Here is a 25,096-nt window from a genome sequence, read left to right as displayed (position 1 = left end):
TGGAAACAGCACGTCTGCCAATTGAAGGTGTCACTAGAGTGGACTCTTCCATTGATTATAATGAGAGCAATTTAGCTTATCAAGAGGTGCTGCTCATGTCCGCTGTAGAGACGGTGTTACTGTTGAACCCTCTAATTTGAGGGTCAGGATGAGGAGGTGTAGGTTTGAGCTAGCTGAACTGCCACGCTGAAATGGGAAATTGCCCCTTCTCGGGAAGCATAGAGGGATTGACAGTCAGCAGGCCACAGCATTAGCCGAAGCTGAAGGGATGCGCTAAGACTGAGGCAGTTAGGAGGTTTGAGGGGCGTGGAGGAAGTGCCACGGTTTACAGAGCTGTGTGTGTGTTCGATTCCACGTAGAGCACAGCTCTCTCACTAGAGTATTGCAAAGTGTGCTGGGCAAAGAGTGAGGAAATGTGTAAAAACAGTCAGGGCAGCTTTACTGTGTGTTCAATGCACTCTGGATGAATGAGATTAATCTCTTACTTTCGGGCACAGTGAAAGATGATGCTCGGCACATCTTTGCAAGCCTCTTGCGTTTCACTGTTATCCGTTTGTCTTATCAAAGTCTACCTGCAGAAGAGCCCTAATGAACGGAGTGTGAAAGTGCCTCTGCAGATCTCGTTCTGCCTCTCTCTCACTGCTCTTTTAAATCTCTTTCCTCTGGCTAGCTCGATTCCACTCATTTTAATGTAGTTGTTAACAGCTTGTGGTGGAGCGGTTTGTGTGGCTTTGGTGTCGGTACAGAACTCTCAGAAGTTGTTGGGTAGCGTCGGACTCGACGAATGATGGAGCACAGACACAGACGAGTCGCTCTAGTGCAAAGTTGTGAATGAGGGACCTGCACACTCTTAACTAAGCCATTTCTCTCTCTCTCTCTCTCTCTCTCTCTCTCTCTCTCTCTCTCTCTCTCTCTCTCTCTCTCTCTCTCTCTCTCTCTCTCTCTCTCTCTCTCTCTCTCTCTCTCTCTTCTGAGCATGTGTCATTGGACAGTTGCCCACAATGAATCATAGAGCTTTTGATTTGAGCCAATTTAACATTGGTGCAGAAAGACTTTGGTAATGACTTCATATGTATCAAAATACTGCAATCTATATTAAAAATGCTCCCAAAACAATACAAATAAAAAATGCTCCGAAAGGGATGCACAATATATCGGTGACCATATCGATATGGGCTTATATACCATATCGAGATCCATATCGATTTTTTTTGTTTTGTTATATATATATATATATATATATATATATATATATATATATATATATATATATATATATATATACACAGTACCTGTCAAAAGTTTGGAAACATTACAATTTGAAAGCAATTACAGTTTTTGAAATGCTCACCAAGGCTGCATTTCTTTCATCAACAATACAGTAAAATAAGTAATATTGTGAAATATTACAATTAAATTTTTTTTTCTATTTTAATACATTTAAAAAATAAATTTATTCCTGTGATGGCAAATTAATTTTCAGCATCATTACTCCAGTCTTCAGTGTCACATGATCCTTCAGAAATCATTCTAATATACTGATTTGATGCAGTTGAAGTTTTTTAAGCAGTTTTTGCTGCTTAACATTTTTGTGGAAACAATGATACCATTCAAATATTTGTGTTAAGATTTAAAAAAAGAGCAAAAAATGCTTTTATTCATCAAGGATGCAATAAATTGATCAAAATTGACAGTGAAGACATTTATAATGTTACAAAAGCTTTCTGTTTAATGAATGCTTTACTCAATTTATTAAATGATTTTAATAAATGCAAAGAAATGCTGTTCATTGAACTTTCTATTCATCAAAGAATCCTGAAAAAAGTATCACCATCTTGCAAAAATGTTAAGCAACAAAAACAGTTTTCAACATTGATAATAATAAATGATTCTTGAGCATCAAATCAGCATATTTAAATGATTTCTGAAGGATCATGTGACACTGAAGACTGGAGTAATGATGCTGAAAATTCAGCTTTGCCGTCACAGGAATAAATTACATTTTAAAATATATTAAAATAGAAAACTGTTATTTTAATTTGTAATAATATTTTAGAATAGGCTATTACATAAATGAAGCATTTGTGAGCAAAATAGACTGTTTTCAAACTATGACAGTAAAATCCTTACCATATTCACAACAATATTTTTCAATTTTATATTGCTAGTAAGATCGAAAAATATTTCGAGAATATGGTTACTGTTGCTCATGTTGCAATATGTGGACAACTGAAAAGGAATGACTTCTGCTTGCTTTAGTTGTAAATCTCTGTCAATGCACACACCACTTTAGAAATGATCATGATTTTCATTGGCATCTCTTTGTTGCTCAAGCTTTATAAGTGTTTTGTTTCACTCTGTTTCTTTAGTCCCTGTTGGATCTGATTGGCAAGCGTGTATGTTTTAACACTGTAGCACTCATACGCTGAATAGAGCTGCGCTTCTGTTTTCTGATTTCTCCTTTCTCTCTTTCACTTTCTTTTTTGTCTCATTGTCTCTCTCGCTTTCTTTCTGTGTCTGCAGGAGTCGGAAGATTCAGATCCGGAACATTCCTCCTCATCTCCAGTGGGAGGTGAGTGTGTAACTGCTCAGGCAGAGAGAATAGCGTGTGTGTGTGTGTGGTCAGAACTCTGTCTGTCTTCTCTGGGCTGCAGCGCTTTCTTTCTCTAACTGACGATGCATTAGAGAAGCTCCGCCCATACACACAAATACACTTCCTCTTCAGTCCGTGTGAATCTGTCTGGAGAGTGTTCAGCCCTGGTGACCCGATTGTAAATCCTGATGACATCATCACAGTGAGCTCTGGCCCACTTACACGCTCTCACACACTTCGTTTGTGTATTTGGACACTGTGCCTCTGTATTCTGCATTGCTTTCTTGAGTTTAGTGGCTCACTGTGTAAAAAGCGATGTGTTCATTCTATAACAAAGCCATTTTTTTGTTACATTTGCATACCACTTTTAAATCTGGACAAGCTTTGGTAGAACTGCAGAATATCAGTGAATTATACAAATTCAGTCTTTTTCTCAAACAAAACTATGAAATGGCAAGAGCTACATTACCATTTTTTGGTACTTACCATTAATTACCAAGTTTGGGTTCAGTAAGATTTTTTTAAATACTTTTATTCAGCAAGGATGAATTAAATGAAACAAAAGTGACAATAAAGAAATTGATAATGCTACAAAACATTTCTGTTTCAAATAAATGCTGTCCTTTTTAACTTTATATTCATAAAAAAAAGATGTATCATGGGTTCCACAAAAATATTAAGCATGATTTATAACTGATTTCAACATTGATAATAATAAGAAATGTTTAAGATGAATAATGAATCTGCAAATTCAAATTTACCTTTACAGGAATACATTTTTAAAATATATTAAAACAGAAAAGTTATTTTTAATTTAATTTCACCTTGTTGTTGTTTTTGTTGTTGTTGTTGTTGTTGATCAAATAAATACAGTCTTGGTGAGCATAAGAGAATTCTTTCAAAAACATTATAAATCTTACCTACCCCAAACTTTTGAACAGCAGTCTATGTACAGGTATTCTTAATTAAAAGCATACAGATTTTGATATTTGACATTATAGTGAATATTTTAATTTTGGGGTGAAGCATTCTTTTTGTTTTCCAACTGTCATATTTTCTAATATTCTATCTAAAAACAGTTTATGTGTTTATATGTTTTGCTGATTGTGTTTAACTTATTGTGCTCTTCTCGTTGCAGGTTTTGGACAGCCTGTTAGCACAGTATGGTACTGTAGAAAATGTGGAACAAGGTAAAGACTTGCCATGGTATTTTCTATTTGGTTAGTTGACATTTCAAGCAGTGCCTCATGGTATGACATGCTATATTCCATCTAAAAAATACTTAAATTATTTTGTAATTACCATTCTTGCATGATCTACTATTAATTGAAAGACTGCATTAAATATTTGCAAATTAAATATTTTTTTATCTATCACACTGCAGGACCATTTAAATGAACTAGTGAAGACAAAATAGTTTTTAAAAAATAGTGAAGAACTTTGGAAAGAAAATGGTGACTATTAAGGTTGTCAAATTTGATATATTATGCAATTGAACACGTTCCCTTAATTATTTAATATTAATGTAAATATTTCATTAAAACAGTGACGTGTGCAGAGTTTTTTTCTCATTTGTTTTATTAATATAAAATATTTGAGTATTTTGTTTGATTCATATTTTCAATGATAGAAAATGGCAGGTCTGTTCATTTACTTACATTCACTCAAAAAAAGGTGAATTTGAAAAGCTGCATTACCATGAAGCATAAGCAGAGCATGCACACAAATTATTTTATTAAGTATTGACTTTTGACATCCCTACTAACTAGTTACAGCATATAAAAATGCACTTTCTTTTATACATTCATATCATCGTTGTTGAGCAGAAACCTGCTATGTTCAAACCCGTTACGTTTTAGGAAAAAAACACTATTTTTTAAAAATAATTAAAGACTGTGTTGTCAGATTTGATATTGTGGCTTTGTATATGGTCAGACAGACATTTGCATGTTTCATTATTTTATTAACATTTGTGTCCCTGGATCACAAAACCAGTCAGAAGTAGCAATAGCCAACAATACATTGTGTGGGTCAAAATTATCGATTTTTCTTTTATGCCAAAAATCATTAGGCTATTAAGTAAAGAACATGTTCCATGAAGATATTTTGTAAATTTCCTACCGTAAATATTAAAAAACAAGATTTTTTTTAGAGTGAATGCAGCACAATCGCGGACATAAATGAACAACTTTAAAGGCGAATTTCTCAATGTTTCGATTTTTTTGCACCCTCAGATTCCAGATTTTCAAATAGTTGTATCTCGGCCAAATATTGTACTATCCTAACAAACCATACATCAGTGGAAAAAATTGACCCATGTGACTGGTTTTGTGGTCCAGGGTCACATTTTACCAAAATCAAGTTCAAATTGCGAGGTTACAAGGTTACATTTTTGACCAGCAAATTTCAGAGAATTTGGACATACATGTTTTGTCTGTCATTAGAACGGCCGCATCTGAACCAGTAAGTGCATCACATTAACTTACAGTTATAAAGTTTATTGTAGTTGTGTAAGCGCTCAGTTTTTTCGGTCATTTGGACAAAATGATGAAGTGCTACTCACAGGCTATTTAGGACTGCGTTGGCTATGACTAGACGACAAATGCTAAGACACTCTTCCCTGCTCATAAAACATTAGCCTTTATACATATATATATATATAAACACATGAAGAGTTCAGATGCAAAAGCCTCTAAGTGCCATCTGAACTTTTCTTCTAGAATGATCATTTTTATCAAGCTTGTATAAGTTCAGTAATTTCACTTAAATGGCAATTCAAATTACCTGTTAATTGTCATTTAAGTGAAATTGCTGAACTTAAGTATACAAGCTTGATAAAAATGATCGTTCTAGAAGAAAATCTTAGATGGCACTTAGAGGCTTTTGCATCTGAACTCTTCACACACATATATATATATATATATATATATATATATATATATATATATATATATATATATATATATATATGTAGTCTTTTCTATTGGGGACTTTGTCAAATAGCACATTTGCTGATGTACCCGTGTGTGGATGAATTTAAATTGCTAACAGACTATGGACTACAGAGACAATGTGTGCATTTAGATCACACATTATCCAAACTTAAATCCCATCAACACATGCTGCCAGTGGAGACGTCTCAGTTGTGAGGTTCTGTAATTGTCTTTCCCAAAAGAGAAAGGGAGGGAGGGAGGGAGGGAGGGAGGGAGGGGGGGGGGTGCTCTTGAGACTGTGTGTGAATGAGAGGAAGTCTCAGACAGACAGTGCATGAGAGAGGGATGAACACTATGGCTGAAATGAGCAGTGTGATGGCGCAGCAGTGTGTGGATTGAAGTGGGAGAGTGTGGCGAGGCTCCAGCTGTAATGTGTGTGTTTTCAGGGAGGAGCAGCATGGTAGTAGGGAGGTAAATGTAGGCGCCTGTGGTCTCTCTCTCTCTCTCTCTCTCTCTCTCTCTCTCTCTCTCTCTCTCTCTCTCTCTCTCTCTCTCTCTCTCTCTCTCTCTCTCTCTCTCTCTCTCTCTCTCTCAGCTGAGACCGATTGCGTTCACACCTGGTTTTAACATGCGTCTCCTGTGACCTCTTGTAATTCATGACACACATCACTTACTTTATCAGTGTGTTAACTTAATGTTGGTACAGTGGTGCTTTACATGATCTGTCATATTATGTTGATATCAGATGCAGATACCTGTCCAAATGCAAAGGGCTCTCAGAAGTTTCTGTTCACTTCAAATGTTCACTGAGCAATGTTTTGGACTCTGTTTACACCTTTTATGTAGTTCATGATCAAGACAATAACGCTCTCATCTTAGGAAACGTGTCAGTGATATCTAGAGTGAGAGTCCACAATAAAGAAAAGAGAAATATTTTTAAAATCTAGTTTAAAACGCATGTCCAGAGTTCTTAGAAATGCACTCTTTGTATTTATGTTGGTTTCAATAGTTTTGAATGGTTTTCAAGTTAAAGTTTATATTTATATTATATTTTAATTACTATACTCTAAAACTGTCATGGGGTGTAACAGTCAAGTACAAATCTTATCCTAAAACATTGAATACATGTGAATGACATTTTTACTAAAATCATTAATTACTAATATTACGTTTTTGGGGATATGTTACAACTGAATGATAACTCCAGCATTGTATAGAAAAGGAAATCTCATCTTATGAAATAAATATAACATAACATGAGGACACATAGTTCTTGTCATTCTTTCTCAGGGCCTATTAATGTGTCTTCATTGGTGACACTCATTGGTTCTGAGATTGATCGCTTGAGCTGCATTATAGTGAGGCTTTGTGGTTCTCTTCATGTGTGAAGCTCTGGATTTCTGCCCAGCCATCCCACTTCCTTCAGACAGACTGTCTAGTTCTCTAGACACACAACTCCATCTAATCAATAATGAGGCAGGCTTTCCTCTTAAAAATACCATACACATACACATACACATTGTCTCTGCAGTGGCTTCTGTCTGTAATTATTGCAATGATCTTAGAGGAATTCTTGTAATGTGGAACAGCTTTCATTTAGTCCCATTTCACAGTCTTCAGAAAGTATAATACAGCTTGACCTTTTAACACAGCGTTTCTCAACTGGTGGGTCGCAGAGTGTGCAGTCAAAGAAACAACATGTTTTTCCTGAATCAAGACTTATTTTTTAAAGATTTAATTTTGCCGATGTTTGCCTTTATTATGATAAGATAGTATTGAGTGGACAGGAAGTGAGGTGGGAGAGAGAGAGGGACGGGATCGGGAAAGGTCAGTGAGCCGGGACTCGCGGTGTGCGCTTTATATCACTTCACTATATATAAGGAGCAAAATAAATTACGAGCATGCAAAGTCGTAGTTACTTTGTCAATAAGTCATGAAATTGTCAGAAAGTACCAGTCAATTACATAACTTGTACTTAGTGTGTTAGCTGGGAAGGATTTGCATGCAGGTATGATGCTCATCAGGATCATAAGGTCCTGAGTTGTACGTGCTATAGTTGGCAGTTGAATGTGTATAGCAGCATACACTCTTGAAGTGTAGGGTCTTGCCCTCATTGTGTCTGTATTTAGATGATGCACAGAGCTTTGATCCATGGACGTCAGGGTTGCTTTGTGCTTCTCTTGTGAAGTACACATGTGGCCATGGCATAGTAATCCTCATTTAATATGCAGACACACATAAGTGGCTCTTCACAGCACTAATGTAAAACTGCATTTGTTTGTCTGTATGCATCTCATACAAAAGCTTGCAGTCTCATATGCTTATGAATATGACCGAGCTCTTTGTTTCTAAATATTGACTTCTCACTCCCTCTCTCACCTGATTTCATTTCTTTTTGCAGTTAACACTGATACAGAAACAGCAGTGGTGAATGTGACGTACTCAACAAAAGAGGAGGCTAAAATGTAAGGATTTAAGAATAAAGTTTTCTAGTTTTTTATTTATTATTCATAGGGATATGACCAAAATCATATGTAAGAGCATAAATAAATTTATCATGGTAATGGTATGTCAAAAACCCTATGTTGTAATATTTGCAAATTTTGTTTAATAATATTTAAATATGTAATATTTTGAATATAACATATTTATAATTGTATAAATTTCAAGCTTAAACACATATTATGTCATCTTAATTTAATGGACATATTTAAGGAACTTAAAGTACTCAGCAAAATAACTATATCCTCATAACATACACCACCATTGTGATATAAAATTACTCAAAATTAAATATTTAGTCACATTAATGGTGTATATATAAACTTTTTCCTAAAAAGTGTTATCCCAAAATGTTTTATATATTACATAATCAATTAATAAGTTTGTGACATTTATACTAAAATTAAAGAGACTTCATCTGTTTTCTTTTGTTTTTTGCGAAAAATGAACAAGTCTGAAATTAGTGCAAAACCTGCTATACATTATGTAACATGAGTTAAAAACACGCAAAACTGTGACAGATTATAAATGATGAGCCATTTTTGACACCATTGTAAAATAGCAGCTAAATACACATGCATATCAGCTGATATTGATGCAGTGAAGTTGTCTGCATTGAACCTCATCTTCTGCAGAACCTCCACTGGTTGACACAACTGTCACTGGGTATTTACCATCACACTGCCAGCCCTGATTTTTTATTTAAAAAAATGGCAAAACTCTCCACCTTTACACTGTCATTGTATTCCACTGATAATTTTCTCTGTCCTTGTCTTCAGCGCTGTAGAGAAGTTAACAGGACAGACGTTTGAGGATTACTCCTTTAAAGTGTCTTATATTTTGGATATGGATGCTGCTCCACCACTGCCTGCGACCCGGAATCGCCGGGGTGGAAGGACATCACGAGAACAGGACTCCCAGCCCGGGACCTCTGGAGGCTCCCTGGGGCTCCGACAGAAACAGCCAGACTTCCCCCTGCGCATGCTGGTGCCCACACAGTTTGTGGGAGCCATCATTGGCAAGGAGGGTCTCACAATCAAAAACATCACCAAACAGACACAGTCTAAGTGAGTGTGATGTATTGATGTGGTTAATAAGAGTTCATTTTGTGGACCTCAATTAATATGAATACAATTATTATTTTTATAATTATATAATACATTTATTAATTACAAATGTGATATACACTACCGTTCACAAGTTTGGGTTTGGTACTATTTTTTTTATATATATATATTTTTGATAGGAGCCTCCAAGGCTGCATTTATTTGACCTAAAACAGTGAAAATTTTTACAATTTAATTGAACTGTTTTTTATTTTAAACTAATGTATTCCTGCGATGGCAAATGAATGTTCAGCATCATTACTCTAGACTTTAGTGTCACATGATCCTTCAGAAATCATTCTAATATGCTGATTTGCCACTAAAGAAGCATTTCTTATTATCCATGTTGAAAACAGTTTTGCTGCTTAATATTTTTGTGGATTTTTTTTTTTCCAGGATTGTTTGGTGAATATTAAGTTAAAAGGAACTACATTTAGAATGTTACAAAAGATTTCTATTTCAAATAAATGCTGTTACTCTCACATTTGATCAGTTTAATGCTTCTTGGATTTATAAAAGTATTTGGGCCAGATTTACTAAACAGGGCAATTAGCATGAGAGCGCAATTACATAAAAGCGCAATGGGAGTGGAAAGTTCTGCGCGTGATCTACTTATGACACAAATTACAGAACACAGACGCAGCTGGATCATTTCCCTAATGACTAACGCAATTTACCAAGAGCAGCTCAAATTAGCGTAGAGTCGCAAACAAGCAAAGCGGGTGAAGTACTAACAACACAGGTGCAAAATGGGTTAAGACATGCTTTTTTTGAGCGATAGAAAATGGTGCCAATACCAGTAAATTGACTAGCGTAAACCTTAGTAAATCACCTTGCGTGATTCATTTAAATACTCTCCTCTCATAAATTTTGTGTCTGAAAGGGAAACTCCTACAAATGCATATACGATACGCTAAAATGACTGTCCACGCCTTTTTTGCTAAATTTTTTCACTGCTTGTCTTTAGTAAATCCTGACAGTATTAGTTTTTTTAATGCCAAAAGTGTTTGCGCTAAATTTAGCCCTTAATTTATTTCAAACTGTACATAGAATTGCTTTAATACAAATTTACATAATATATGATATTAGGACACAGAAAATGTGTACTATCCATTGATAAGATCATGTGTATATTTTGGACATGAAATATCCTGAAAATGTCACATTTATTAATCAAATCTGGCTGTGACCATCAATTCACGTTGATTATAAATACCTGCTTGATTTACAGTGACAACTTTTCACAAAGCTTAGTTTGATCGCTGCTGAATGGTCATGTTCTCGTCCTGTTAGGGTGGACATCCATCGTAAGGAGAACGCGGGAGCGGCAGAGAAGCCCATCACCATCCACTCAACTCCTGAGGGCTGCTCCGCTGCGTGCCGTATGATCATGGACATCATGCAGAAAGAGGCTGATGACACAAAAGTGTAAGTCTGATTCTTCCGAAGTCTGTTTTTATTTTGCGATGTTCTTTAAATGCATCTATGTAATTGTTAACTTGTGTTTTTGCTTCTGTAGAACTGAGGATATTCCTATGAAGATCCTGGCCCACAACAGTCTGGTTGGAAGACTGATCGGGAAGGAGGGCAGAAACCTGAAGAAGATTGAAGAAGAGACAGAGACCAAGATAACCATCTCCTCGTGAGTGTCTGTTACGTTTGATGGCTTTCAGCAGGTGAAAACAATGGAAGCTCATAATTATTTTGTTTTGTGGTGTTAATCTATTATGTTTTGTATTTTTAAATTAAAGCTGTAGCTCTTGTTTTGATAGGTAATGCTGTTTTGTTGTCAAGATATTGATTATAACATGACCTGAACATGTGATGTGACCTTGTAATGGGCTGCTGAGTGCTAGGATCTGGTGCAGAGCATCAGTGTACAGGTGGTTTTAAGTATTTCCCAGAAATAAAGTGTGTGCTGGTCACACAGATCGCTTAGGAAGTGAGTCACCCAATTAAACCCTAACCAGCACTCCTGACGTCATTGCTTAGCTGTCTCTCTAAAAACAGCCTTATTTACTAATGCGCATCAATACAGATTCAAATAATTTGCTCTCTACATAGAGTCCCACTTCCTTCCAGGTGGAATCAGAGAAGAATGCAATAGAATATTCAGCACAAGAACAACACAGCAACAATACAGTGCAAACATCTATGCACTGTGACATGACATCAAATTCTATGACATGTCGCAGATTTCTCGTATTCTGTGCTCCAGTTAACTCATGCTTTATGGTTAGAGTCCTTGCCATATTTTGAAGATGTGGTTGTTGTGCTTACATTGTGCATTCAGCGAGATCAGACATTATACCTCTGTATAGTAAATTATTATACACTATCAATTGAAATTAAATGGAAAATGTAATGATATTAATAATAATATTTTTTTAAATAAGCAAAGTAGCAGGGTAAAATTTTGTTTCTTTTTATGTTGCTATTGACATGATGTTGATACGGTAATAATAATGATAATAATAAATATCCCCCTAAATATTTCCCCCTTTTTCAAATCAAGTAGTGGGTCACCAAACAATGAACTCTGGAAACACAGGGCTTAGATAACATGGAGAGCTAATAAGATAATTAAAAGATCAGGTGAACGGAATCATTAATCAAACACACTGGGAAACTAGGTCAAATGACAAGACATGCAGGCAAACAGGAACAAAACCAAAACACGTCCTCACGCAGTAAAAAGGTCCATCTGAGGAGGAGGATGTGGAGCTGGAGATGGGTGTAAACAAACAGAGACAGTCAATATAGTCCATGGGGGAGTGGAAGGGTGGGAGGAGCCAGGAGCAGGAGTATCCAGGCAGGGACCCAGGAAACAGCCAGCACAATGATCCATTGCGGAGTCACGGGAGAGAGGAGCCATGGTGGAGGCCTGGGAGGAGGGACCAGTGATGCAATCTCCTGTGACAGAGCCGGTCGTGGTGGAGACCCAGATGGAGTCGAGGAGACACGGAGTCAGGGTGACACCGCAGGTCTGGAGGGCCAAGGTGGAGCTGACGGCTCTTGGGAGCGAGCAGAGGCGGGGACCCCGAAACCGCGGTGGAGCTGGAGCGACCGGAAATGGTGCGGACCTAGAGCCTGGCAGTGATGACAGCCCACTGTGGAGTCGAGGGAGGGAGGACGACATCTGGGGGACGACCGATGGAGGTCGGAGACCCTCTCCAGAGACCCTCCCCCCTACAGAAACCCACTGTAGCTGTAGGGATGGAGAGACAGAGCACAGCGGACGGCTGGGATTTCCGTGACGGAAGCAGAGTGATGACTGACCAAGGGGGAGCCGGTGGGATGAGGAAACCCGGTGGAGCCACAAGGCCGAGGGTCTCTGGTGGAGCTGAATGTGGTAGGAGCCAAGGTGAGGCCAACAGGTTGACGAGCCGATATGGAGCAAAGGGATCCGAGGCAGAGCCACAGGCTGGTGTTTGCACGACCTGAGGCTTCACGTCACAGTAAGGTGTATCCAGAGAAGTCGAAGGGCTGCAAGTATCCAGCAGAAGCGGGGCTGGAGGACTGGCTGAGCTCTGCGGTGATGGTGATAACAGGAAACTTGACGGGATCAATGTAGGTAAGGCACAGTCCATACAATTCTCAATGCTGTCTTTAAACAGCAATGGTAAAGAAAAAACAGATAAATTACAGTCCATAACGATCTCAATGTCTTTAGGCAGCGATGATGTAGAGTACAATACCAGGTGGGATAGGTTTGGAAGCAATACCTCTGTACTGAAAACGATCAGTCAGTCCTCAGAGTCCACTTTTACTGGCATTCCCTCAGCCGCTGGTGTTGGGGCTCACACCCCTGGTCAGACTCACTCTGGGGCTCCTGTTCTGGGGTGATGGTCAGCGCTGTCCTCCTTTCCTCCGGCTCTGGCTCACTCATCACGGTAGATCTCCGTCTGCGGGGGGCTCACACAAATTCTCCGCGGTCGAAGGTGGTGAATCGGACTCTGGGTCCAGCTGTGTTCCGGATTGGGAGTAGACACTCTCCAGTTCTACTGGATGGTGGTAATTTGCCCTGATCCAGAACAATGACTTCAGGGTTTCGTTGTCGCAAGGGCAGGTGATGGCAAGACGACAAAAGTCAACTGCAAAGTCCAAAAAATGAAGGCTTCGGCAGGCTAAAGCAGTGAATTGAGCTGCACAGTCCATGTTTAGTTGTGATCCGGTCATCTGTTGCACAAGCTCTAACATAGACGTGACCGGACACCAGGGAACTGAAAAGACTGCAACTAAATACAAAGTAAATGAGGGTTATAATGAACACGTGACTGAAAATAAACCAAAAGTCCATGAAAACAGAAACTAACTGAGCATAACTGTGACATGAGCAATATATTTTTACAGCATTTATTAACCTTTGTAAATGTTAATGATTAAAAATACAATTGTTCATTGTTTGTTTGTCAGTTCATTAACTAATGTTAAGATACGATTTAATTCTAAAAATGTATTAGTAAATGCAGAAATTAAGATTAAGAAATGCTTTAGAAGTATTTTTTATTGTTAGGTCATGTTAAATAATGTAGTTTACTAATGGTAACAAATGAAACCTTATTTTAAAGTGTTACCATAATAATAATAATAATAGAAAAGATATTGACACATTCAGACTGAAGTAATATTTTTAAAAACATTCTAATATTAGTCAATACAAATATGGTCACATCATATGCACAATATAATAATTAATCATTAAAAATGCCCTCAATTCAAACACTGCTCCAATCTGACAGGAGAAATTTGTGTGTTTCTTAAATATGTACCAGTAATTTTACTCTGCTTTTTCTCTTTCTTGGTCCATTCTTCCCACAGTTTACAGGATTTAACTATTTATAATCCAGAGAGAACCATTATAGTGAAAGGGAGTATCGAAGCCTGTTGTAGGGCTGAAGTGGAGATCACGAGGAAGCTGAGGGAAGCCTATGAGAATGACATTGCTGCTATTAACGTAAGTGTTTGCGGTTTTGATGACAGGATTTTCACACTTCATTTTAATCCACTGTCTTTGATGTTATAATCAATATGACATTTTTCAGATTTAACTTAAAGAAACACTGATATGTTCTACATAAAAATGCTGTTTATAATGTGTCAAACGTGGTCTGCCTTGAGTCAGAGTCCTGTAGACGACAAGGCTTTTAGACTGTTTGCTTGTGTTCAGTTATTGACTGTTTATAGGAAACAGCCTTGAGTCAGTTCATCCCCTGCCGTGCATAAGGAGAACGCATCCTGTCAACAGCCATTCACGCAGACATGCACGCACATGTACACCATTCTCCCTGTTTACACACATGACGTCACTGCCTGTGCCTGAGGGAGGTGAAGCGATAGACAGAGCAAATACTGTAACAATAGCATCATCGTTCTAGTTTACACCGTCGCATTATCCGAGGACTCCTTTCATCTTTAGTGAGTCATTTATTTTGCGGTAGAGGCCTATATCAACTACACAGATCAAATTAATGCAGTTTCATTTATAGTCACACATTAGTCAGTCCTCAGTCAGGCATACGGTAAATTATTCATGCTTGGATCAAGTGTTTTTGCGACAGTTTCATGTGTAACTGTCTGTTAGTTGAACCGTGTAAACTTAATTCCGTTTTGAACGAAAGAGGCACAGCAGATGAATCAGACAGAAAATGAAAAATCAAGTATATCTCTGTCAAGACTAAACAGCATACAAACTTATCTAAAAGCGCTTACCTCATAAAATGATGCACCGGGTCGATGGAGCCACCTAGCGTGACAGAAACGATATTACAGGATGTTATAACAAATTTTCACACTGTTAAGACTGTTCATACAGCTCAGAAATACATGGAAACTGAGAAATCTAATCTCAAATTAGAGTTATTATCAAGACAAACATGATAGCTTGTGTTCATGAACTGAGTAATCATTCATAATCCATGATGTTATTTCTCTGTCTTGCAGCAACAAACCAACCTTATCCCCGGGTTAAGCCTGAGTGCACTGGGCATCTTTTCAACCGGTCTGTCAGTATTGCCACCAGCTGCTGGGCCCAGAGGCGTCCCACCCATACCCCCAACTGGCTACAACCCTTTTCTTGTGAGTGCAAACAAACCACAGTTTTATAACTACAACATATTTGTATGTTTCAGCCTCAGGAATGCATTACATTTAGCTTGGCAAAATTCAGATTTTAACAAATGTACTCACACCACAGAATGTTAAAAATTAAATTTGAATGGGAATAACAGGAAAAATGTACTGAATTGTAATTCACAGAAATGCAATGTAGTCACACAAGGAATTTCATTATTCCAACACACATTTTGTAACAAAATTTTAATAATTATATAATTAATTTGTACTAATTATTTATAATTATTTAAGTAATTAGACACTCATTAAGTTAAATTATCAAAATGGTTCAAACATCAAAACAGATTTTAAATCAATACACATTTTTAGTAGGTTACACTTTAAAACAGTTGTTATAAATTTCATCAATTTCTGGAAATACCCTTATGTTGTGTATAATAACATTTTTAATGGGGAATTTATACTGAAAATTACATTTTTAAAAACTATTCTTGTAGAAACAACGAATTTCAGTCCATTAACATTCTTAAATTTTAAGGACTACATCATGTTTTCTACCTCAGTTCAATTTCAGCAATTAAATGGAACTTTAAACAGAATTCTAATCTAAATGGTGAACTATCCTGACATTTAGCCTCCTGATCACATCGTCTCTTTCTCAGTGAGTACTCACCTTAGAACGCATCTACTCATTGTTGAGTTGTGTAATCCTTCCGTTCGGTTAGCGTGCTGCAGGATTCCCCTTCATATTTAGTGATGAGTCAGACAGGACAGCTTATGGCTCACGGATGAACTAATGAAGGTAGAATGAGTGTGTGGGTGTGTGAGAAGGCACTCATTGAATGAGTGTTAGCTGGTTTTTATCATCCTCAGTAGGACTGTAAAACTTGATTATTACAACAGGTTTTTTTTGGTGCAGTTCTTTGCTTACGATAAATCAAGCTCTCTACATAATATTACAAACTTTTTTTTATATTTATTTACTGCATTTACTGTCAATAAGTAACAAAGCTTGCTTGCAAACTGTTGTTGAAAATCAAATGCTAGTAGAATGCTAGTATCCTCATCAGCCAGCTAGTTACTGGTTATGCTAGTAAGCCAACTGTTCAGCCATTTCCTCTAAACCTTCATTACTAACAAATTAAAATGGAAATGTAAAATATTAACAAAACATCTCATTCAAAATTAGATATTAATAAAAACATGGGTATTTTAATGATATATATATATATATATATATATATATATATATATATATATATATATATATATATATATATATATATATATATATATATATAACCTAATACAGTGGGCTCCACAAATATTAGCACCCTTGGTAAATATGAGAAAAACTGACTATGAAAATTAGTTTTTCAGTTTCTCCTCTTAGTCTTTTATGGAATCTAATCTTTTGATTAAAGTCACATTGTTGTAAGAAAACAATTCTTATCATAAAATAGATTTTTTTCACAATTATTGGCACCCCTTCATTTAATACTTTGTGCAGCCTCCCTTTGCCAAGATAACAGCTCTGGACGAGTGATCTGAGACCATTCCCCCATACAGAATCTCTCCAGATCCTTCAGAATCAGAGGTGCATGCTTGTGGACTCTTTTCTTCAGCTCATCCCACTGGGTTTTTATGGGGTTTGGATTTGAGTTGTGCTGTGGATCATTGTCATGCTGGAAGATCCAACCACAGCCCAGTTTAAGCTTCTTGACAGGGTCGATAAGGTGTTGATTTAATATCTGCTGGTACTTGATGGAGTTTATGATACCATGTATCCTAACAAGTTGTCCAGGGTTTTTGGAAAGAAATTAGCATTAAAGACCCCCCACTATACTTCACAGTGGGGATGAGGTACTTTTATAAATGGCTATGCTTCTGTCTATGTCAAACCCACCTCTGGTGTTTTTTATTTTATTTTAACCTCCCCAAACAAGTTGTGGTTAAATAGGTGAGGTCTGATCATAGTTTTGAAGACTTTCTAACCCCAAGACTCAACTAGCATATGCAATTCTCCAAATCTTTACAATTTGTTACAAAACCTCTTCTAGGTAGATTGTTACCATCACCAGTTGATTTAAATTTTTTAATTATTGCCCAGATAGTGACAATTGAGTATTCTTATAACAATTAAACTATTATGTTATATCCATTTCATGAATTGTGCAGCTCAACAACCTTTTTCTCACACATCATTACTGTATTCTCAGGTCTTTCCCATAGTGATGGATGACTATAGGAATTTGGCCTGTGTGTCACGTCATATTTAGAGCCAAGTGAAACAGGATGTCATGATGACTTATCATTTAAGTGTTCCTGATCACTGAGGTGAACTTAAAAACATACCATATGAATTGGAACTTCAGTTAGATTCTTACTCATTAGTTAGGGTTGCCAATAATTGTGGTATACATACATTTCAGAAACCAAATATGGTAAGACTTTTTTTCTTTCAACTATTTGACTTTAATTAAAGGTTAGGTTTTGTGAAAATCTTGAATGAAAGACCAAGAAATTGCAAAAACAAACTTTCACAGTTAGTTTTGCTTATTTTTACCAAGGGTGACAATATTTGTGAAGGTCACTCTAGGTTGCAGCTATTAAAAGGGCCAATGTCTTTTTTAAAGATATAACTTATAAATGTATCATTCAAAGTGTGGCTGGTGAATTTTCTTTTGTTTATTAATCATTCAGGTTTCTGAATGAGTGTTGGCAGTTCTTTTTTTTTCCAGCTTGTTTGCATGACAATTCATGGTGATCTAAAAACTTACTAAGAGTGACTTATGAACTCCTTAGTATTTCAGTATTTGCATGTATAATAAAGGAGAGCCAGTGAAATATTCTTGAGATATAAACCATTTGTAAATTGACCTATCTCATCCGTTCCAGGGTCACTCATCACAGCTGGGTGGGCTGTACGGTGTTCCGCCTGCTAGTGCCGTCTCTCACCAGCACACAGTGAGTACTGGAACTGAAACTGTCCTGTAAAAAAGATAGTTCTGCTTCTAGATTATAATTGGTGGATAGTGTTCCAGCCACAAAAAAATACTGCCAACCAATTTTGTTTTTATAATTGCATATATTGATACTGTATCTAGAGAGTGGGGTGGCCAATATAATTCTGAAATATAATGCAGATATATATTGTATTTTATGTGCAGTACAATTTAATAATGGCAAATATGATATCCCCAAAATGATTTAAATGATTATTTAAATAAACACCAATTTTACACAATATATACTTAAAATTCTCCGAAATACTTAAACGCAGAAAATGTTTCCTATCCATTGACAGTGTGTTAGTAGATTCTGTAACTGACACAAAATGGAGTGTCTAAATCTGTTAGTGAACCAATTGAACAATGGACAGAGTTATCAGCTTTACTGTGATCCAGTGCAACAGCAATGTCTCATGTCATTTGAATAAATAACTTGGTAGTTATACACCAAATAACAACCTCTTTCTCCATCTGACAGTACTAAGCACCACAAGCTAATGCTGTTAACTTATGAATGAAAAATCTCTGAGACCTCTTCAATGTATCACTGTCACCCATGCTAAGAGTCTGAACAACAGGGTTCCCACGGGTCATGGAATTTCTGGAATGTCATGGAATTTGAAAAGGTCTATTCCAGACATTGAAAGTCAGGGAATTTTATATATTTTTTGTCCAAGTCATGGAATATCAGGGAATTTAGTTTGTTGCTTTAAATTTTAGTTTCCATTTATCAAAATGTAATTTTTCTATAACGATTTTTTTATCGCGCTGTTTCACACATCTTTCTACGGAGCCCCTGAGGGGACCTTTGCAAAAATAATAATACGGACTTTGATTTGATTGTCTGCTATATATTTGCTTCTCATTTATTAAATACAGGCAATTGGTTGATGAAAAATATATTAAAATTAAGATACAATTTATAGAAAACGAAATTCACTTTAAAGAAAGGCTTTCTACAAAACAGAACAGCTCGGTGCTCCGCAAAACAGCAGCCTGTTTTGCCGTTCATTATAGGTCATGGAAATTCATCTTTTTAGTCAGTGAAAGTCAGGGAAAAGTCAGGGAATTTGAAATTTGGTTTAGAGTGGGAACCATGGAACAATGAGTCATCGGTTTCGTACGGTTCACCCTGGGGTGTTAGGCAGGTCAGGTCCTTTAGGCCATGTTTACACCTGGTATTAAGATGCGTTTTGGTTGATCGGATCACAAGTAGACGAGGGACACTCTCCCGTTTACACCTTGTGTTTTTAATCCGTCTCTTTTGTCCACTTTCACCACTTCTGTCCTGATTTCTTCTAGGAGAGGGTCTATGGGTGGGTAAATACAGTATATGGGTTTTTTCCCATATATTATATATTTCATATATTTCTCATATACATCTTTCGATCTAATGGACAAAATAATCTCACTCAATTTATATTTGAACGCAGCCAGAAACAACGGAAAAACAAACGGAGAGTAGCTTTCGTTTCTGCACTGACAACCGCAAGACCATGCTGAACGCGGTGAGTGTGTGTTAGAAATCAGGAATGTCGAGGGAACATTGCTTGGTACGTTTTTCGTCATCAAACTAAAGTAAGGTCTTCAGGCGAAAAAGTTTGAATCCTGTCTGTCTGGCTAGTGCTCTTCCCATAATGTTTATGCATCAGGTCAGTAGGCGGAGAGTAGGTGGTCTTTTGTGGCTGTTCGACCACAAGAGTGTTTACTCTACGAAAGCAATGCCTTTTCGACTACCTCTGGAAGTGGTCGAAAGTGAACAAGCTCAAAATGTTTTAGACCCTGTTTACACCTGTATTTAGAGTTGTCCACTTGTGATCCAATCGACCAAAACACATCTTAATACCAGGTGTAAAAAGGGCCTTAGAAACAGATAAGTGGTTTGTGTTCTCACTTTCGTGATAAGGGATTTTTAGCATTAAATTGAATTAGAGGTATAATATTTTGCATGTTTCTTCTGCCCTCTCCACTGCAGGCTCCTGAACAGGAGGTGGTCTACCTCTTTATCCCAACTCAGGCTGTCGGTGCTATTATTGGCAAGAAGGGTCAACATATTAAACAACTGGCACGATTCGCAGGAGCCTCTATTAAGGTAGGAGTTCCTGCCTACTAAAATGCCTGCGCTCTCATGTCACATCTGTAAAATGAAGGTTCCTTGTATGTTTTTGTTACGCAAAGTAAATTATCCATCTAGTTTTCTGTGTCCCATTGCTGAGATCCTTGATTTGAATCTAACAAGATTTGGCCTAGTGCCTAGTGTGGGTGAGCCAATCATCTGTAACCTCCTCACTGTTGATTCAGCCAGTCTTGTAGGTTGCTGGGTAATCAGTAGGGTTCCGCAACCCATATTTCAGTATGTGTTTGTGCCTCGGTTCATTTCATGTCGAATGGCATGTCAACTATTACACTGCCGTTCTAAAGTTTGGGGTTGGTAAGATAAAAAAAAAAAAAAGTTTTTGAAAGAAGTCTCTTATGCTCATTGCTCACCAAGGCTGCATTAATTTGATCAACAATACTTACAGTAATTCTTAATATCATTGAAACTGTGTACACTGTACACTGTCAGTGACCTTTGACAGTAGCAACAGAACTGTTTATAGATGTTTCCTATATATTTCAATAAATGCTGACTTTTCACAAAGTGTGAGTTGTTGTATGTCATTTTACAGTGTGGTGCATTTTACTGCAGCATATGGTTTAATGACATTAAATATTTTACCAAACTGAATTCTTGACCACAGAGTCATAATACAAACCGAACATGGATAAATTGAAACTGTTATACCTCTATTAATTTGGAAAAGATCCCTCTGGTGGTTGTGTGATGTGACTTCAAGAGAAAGAGCTGAATGAACGGTTCACACTTCAGATGTAGCTCTAGAAATAAAAGGAATATTCTTTAAATCAAATTAATCTATGTCAACAGCATTTGTAGCATGTTGTTGATTATCTTAGAAAATAGTGTTAGTTCATATCTTGAATTCATATCTTGAACAAAAACATGTGTACAGAAATACACTCATAGTGGAACTCTCCTCTGAGCTCATCTGTTGAAGGTATGTTGTTCTTTTTCCTGTTGTTGTTCATGTTCAGATCGCACCTGCAGAGAGTCCTGACGTCACTCAGAGGATGGTCATCATCACTGGCCCACCAGAAGCTCAGTTTAAGGTAAAGGAATATAATAAACACTTAAAAGCCCAGTACAGTTAGTTAAATTCAGTCTAAGTGCAATGGAATGAATGAATGATTGAAAATGTGAGTTTGGTCCCAAAAGTATATGACGGTTGATAAGAAATGTAAAGGCCTTTAGCACTGTTGTACCCTATCATGCCCCTGAAAAATAGTGTCTTTGCTTCTGCATTTCAGGCCCAGGGCAGGATATTTGGGAAGCTGAAAGAAGAGAATTTCTTTACTGCAAAAGAGGAAGTGAAGCTGGAGACACATATAAAAGTGCCCTCTTCAGCAGCTGGGAGGGTCATCGGGAAAGGCGGCAAAACGGTGAGAATACAGTGAAATATAAAGGTATTAAGTAAGATCAGACACTTTCAGTGATGTGCCATACATAACAGTAGGACTCCTTCATGTATCAGGATTGTGTTCTGTTCAGTGTGTTTTAGATCTGTTTTCCTGTGACCTAGTTTCATTCTGTTCACCTGGGGCCGGTTGTATAAACATAGCCCTTATGTTGACTGTGTCTTAAATACTAGTATGACCAACAAGTGTTGAGTCAACGGGCAATCAGTCTTACTTTCTAGTATAAAATTAGACCAATCTAAGTTTTTATATAACTGTTGAGGCAAACTGCCCGTCACCCCGCATTCCCTCATTAGTACCAGGTGAAACTAATCTGCAATCCGTTGCGTGTGCCCAGGCCGGATAAGGCAACGCACCGTTGCTATTGTTTGTGTGCACCGGGAGCTGACGCTACGGCAGATAGCAGCGCTGGTTCGAGTATTAGAGCTTGATGTCTGTTTTAAACACTGTGCGGGATCGGGTACTCACCAAAGAACTCTGAAGTGACAGCCGGTAAGCTCTGAAGCTCTGCTGGTTAAGAAACGCATTACTTTGTCATGCTTGCTAGTTGCTGTTACCAGCGTGTGAATATAGCGTTCAATGACGTTCTGTAAATCGCGCCATTGTTCTTAAGTAGCGTATTTTTTACTTATAAGGTGTTTATTGGTGTAGTGTGTTGAAATATGCCTACTCGTATATATGTTTATACTTCATTTTACAAGAGTTTTTAACATTTATTTAAATTTAATTTACTTAGTTTGCCTAATTTGCTTGGTTTAATTTGGTAACTCATGATTTGGACAGCTGTTTAAATACATCAAATACTATGAAATACTGCTTAAAACCTGTTTGATATAAAAAATAATAACTTAAGTGATTTGACTATATAATTAAATATAGATTGTTCAATTATTAAAATAGCAATTAATTTATAAATATGGTTAAAAGCATAGGTTGTTTCATAGACTTTGTGGTTAAAATCCAGTCAATTAAACTATACAAATGTGTAAAAGCTATTAAAATGCATTTATTTTGTACTTTAAATGTAAAATAATTTATTGTTATTGGGCTGTATAATACCTGCCAGCTTTAACTGAATGTGTAATATTTACCAACTCAGACCTACAGTATGTGAAATATATTTTAGGCTTGGTGAAATATTCATGTTTTAAATGCTTCATTAACTTAAGGTACTGATGTATTTAATGTAGTTCTGTGCAAAAGTTAAAATTAAGTCATGTTAAACCTGCCAATTTATGCACTTTATTGGGTTTGCTGGTGATTAACACTGTATGTATGTATGTTTATTTCTTTAAAGGTTTTTCACCTACATGAATGCTATAATAAATAAATGGATGGAAATAATTCACAAGGCCTAATCATTGAGTGGAATCCAGTTTACATCTTCAAATAGTGAGAACCTATCTTTATCAAGTGTGGGAAAGCGCACAGTTAGAAAAGACACTTGACAGTGAAAAACCGCAGCCAGGATTGGAGGACCTTCAAACTCACGTGGAGGCCTGGAAGAAAAAAGGTAAACTGCCGTGGTGTCATCCCAAAGAGTGCATTATTATTCCGTTGTTCCAACCAGAGGGTATGGTGGAGACAAAGTCGTTGAAGCAGCTTAAAGCTGAAATAACCAGCGCAAAAATTCTATTTTCTCAGCTCCCCAATTCCGTTTCTAGGACCCATAGGGATATGTGTGAGGAAGAGCTCAAAGAAAGCTTCAAAAATCTTTCACTACAAGCAACACAAAAGTCATGGAAGCCAAAGATGACATGGAGGCTGCTTTCATCGCAGAGGTTGAGGCTGAGCTGGATGCAGAGGACGTGCCAGCATTAAGTCTTTTCTGTTCAACCTTGTGCGAACCTGAAAGCATACGACTTCATGCTGAGCCACCTGGGAGGATTGGTTAAAGCTGCTAGAGAAGCGCATGTCCGGTGGAATCGTTGGGCCCCTTCTGCTGAGCAAAAAGACTTTAAAAGCCATCTGAGGGAGCTTGAGATCTGTCTCCCCAAGCTGGTTTCCAGAAAGGCTGAATTTATTCAAGCAAAAATTCGAACAGGATTCCGAGAGAGCAGTTACAGCCCATAGTTCTTCAAGGCCAGCCATCAAGTTGAAGCCTACTTCTATAGAGCTGCTATTGCCCTTGAAATTGTGGAAGTTGCAAGCAATGCTGGCAGTAAGAGGTCACCAAGCCAGGAAAATAGTGGAGCTGATTCAAATGATTGACCTTGTAGTGATGTATGTCTCTAGACCGGTCTTGGTCTCGGTCTTGTCACGGCTTTGATGGTCTTTGGTCTTGGTCTTGTCTTGGTCTCGGACCTCTCGGTCTTGTCTAGGTCTCGCTGTCTCAGACCGACATAGTGGTCGGGGGATTTAGCAATACAATACTACAATATCCACGACGACACAATGTTCGATAATGCAACATTATCCGCAATGGAACGGATTGAAGCGCGCGTCCCAGTGAAGACAGTGCAGCGTGTGCGTGAGCCACACGAGAAAACACTTTATCCGCGCCACTGATCGCAGCGGCAACGAGCACTTTGATCACTTGATTTAAAAAATACATATCAGTGATATGATGGGTTTTAACTTCATTCAGGAGATTTTGGGTAACTGCACAACTGACAGAATACTTTGAGCGCACCGCCAACGGTGTGTGTGTGTGTGTGTGTGTGTGTGTGTGTGTGTGTGTGTGTGTGTGTGTGTGTGTATCCATAGCGACAAAACGACCAACTTTCGGATCCTGCACTTAAGCCTATAATTTCATTTTTTAAAATGTAATTATGTATTTAAAAGTTGCAGAATGGATTAATTTGGAGACTCCGAAATCGGCAGAGATAGGCAGGCATTTGCTTAGATGAATTTGTGTCTTTGATATCTCTCTGTGTGTGTGTGTGTGTGTGTGTGTCTGTGTGTGTGTGTGTGTGTGTGTGTGTGTGTGTGTTGTTTGATTACAGTATTGTATTTAAGATGGTGTTAGACTAAATAAATGGTCTTTTAAATATCATCTGCGTATCTCCGTTGTGTTGACTAAACATTAGGCCTAATCCAAGTTTATAATTGTGTATCTTTAATTTGATGTTACGATTTCATCTACACATTAAGTATAATTTCAATTGGTTACATATTTCTCATTCTTTAGACAGTTATTGGAGGAGCAAGATTGTGTTGGAGGTGTTTGATGTTTTGTCAGATGAACCAGTCAGTACCAGTCATGTCAGTCCTCAACAGTACACAAAAGTTAAGGGAGTCTCAATCCTCTAATAGTGCAGTAACAGCCGTCATGCAATTGCTATACATAGTTGATCTCATCCAGTCTGCAAAAATATTTACAGTGAGCTCACAGTCACACAC

The 25,096-nt window shown here is 37.4% G+C and overlaps 1 protein-coding gene across 2 annotated transcripts in view; it reads left to right on the top strand.

Moving 5' to 3' along the window:
• Positions 1-25,096, top strand: part of igf2bp2a (insulin-like growth factor 2 mRNA binding protein 2a) — a 67,380-nt gene that overhangs the window by 32,374 nt on the left and 9,910 nt on the right. For both annotated transcript variants that reach the window (XM_081369382.1, XM_081369383.1), the window contains exons 3-14: positions 2,524-2,572; positions 3,732-3,783; positions 7,928-7,991; positions 8,808-9,095; positions 10,428-10,562; positions 10,654-10,776; positions 13,956-14,091; positions 15,078-15,212; positions 18,108-18,176; positions 20,196-20,312; positions 21,314-21,388; positions 21,587-21,718. In XM_081369382.1, coding sequence (XP_081225508.1) covers positions 2,524-2,572; positions 3,732-3,783; positions 7,928-7,991; positions 8,808-9,095; positions 10,428-10,562; positions 10,654-10,776; positions 13,956-14,091; positions 15,078-15,212; positions 18,108-18,176; positions 20,196-20,312; positions 21,314-21,388; positions 21,587-21,718 — 1,375 coding nt within the window. The remainder of the gene's footprint in view (positions 1-2,523; positions 2,573-3,731; positions 3,784-7,927; positions 7,992-8,807; positions 9,096-10,427; positions 10,563-10,653; positions 10,777-13,955; positions 14,092-15,077; positions 15,213-18,107; positions 18,177-20,195; positions 20,313-21,313; positions 21,389-21,586; positions 21,719-25,096) is intronic.

This window comes from Scardinius erythrophthalmus (genome assembly GCF_964197995.2).
Source record: "Scardinius erythrophthalmus genome assembly, chromosome: 6".
Taxonomy (NCBI): Eukaryota; Metazoa; Chordata; class Actinopteri; order Cypriniformes; family Leuciscidae; genus Scardinius; species Scardinius erythrophthalmus.
Note: the sequence above shows the minus strand (reverse complement) of the source record. Positions and strands in the feature narration are given on the sequence as shown.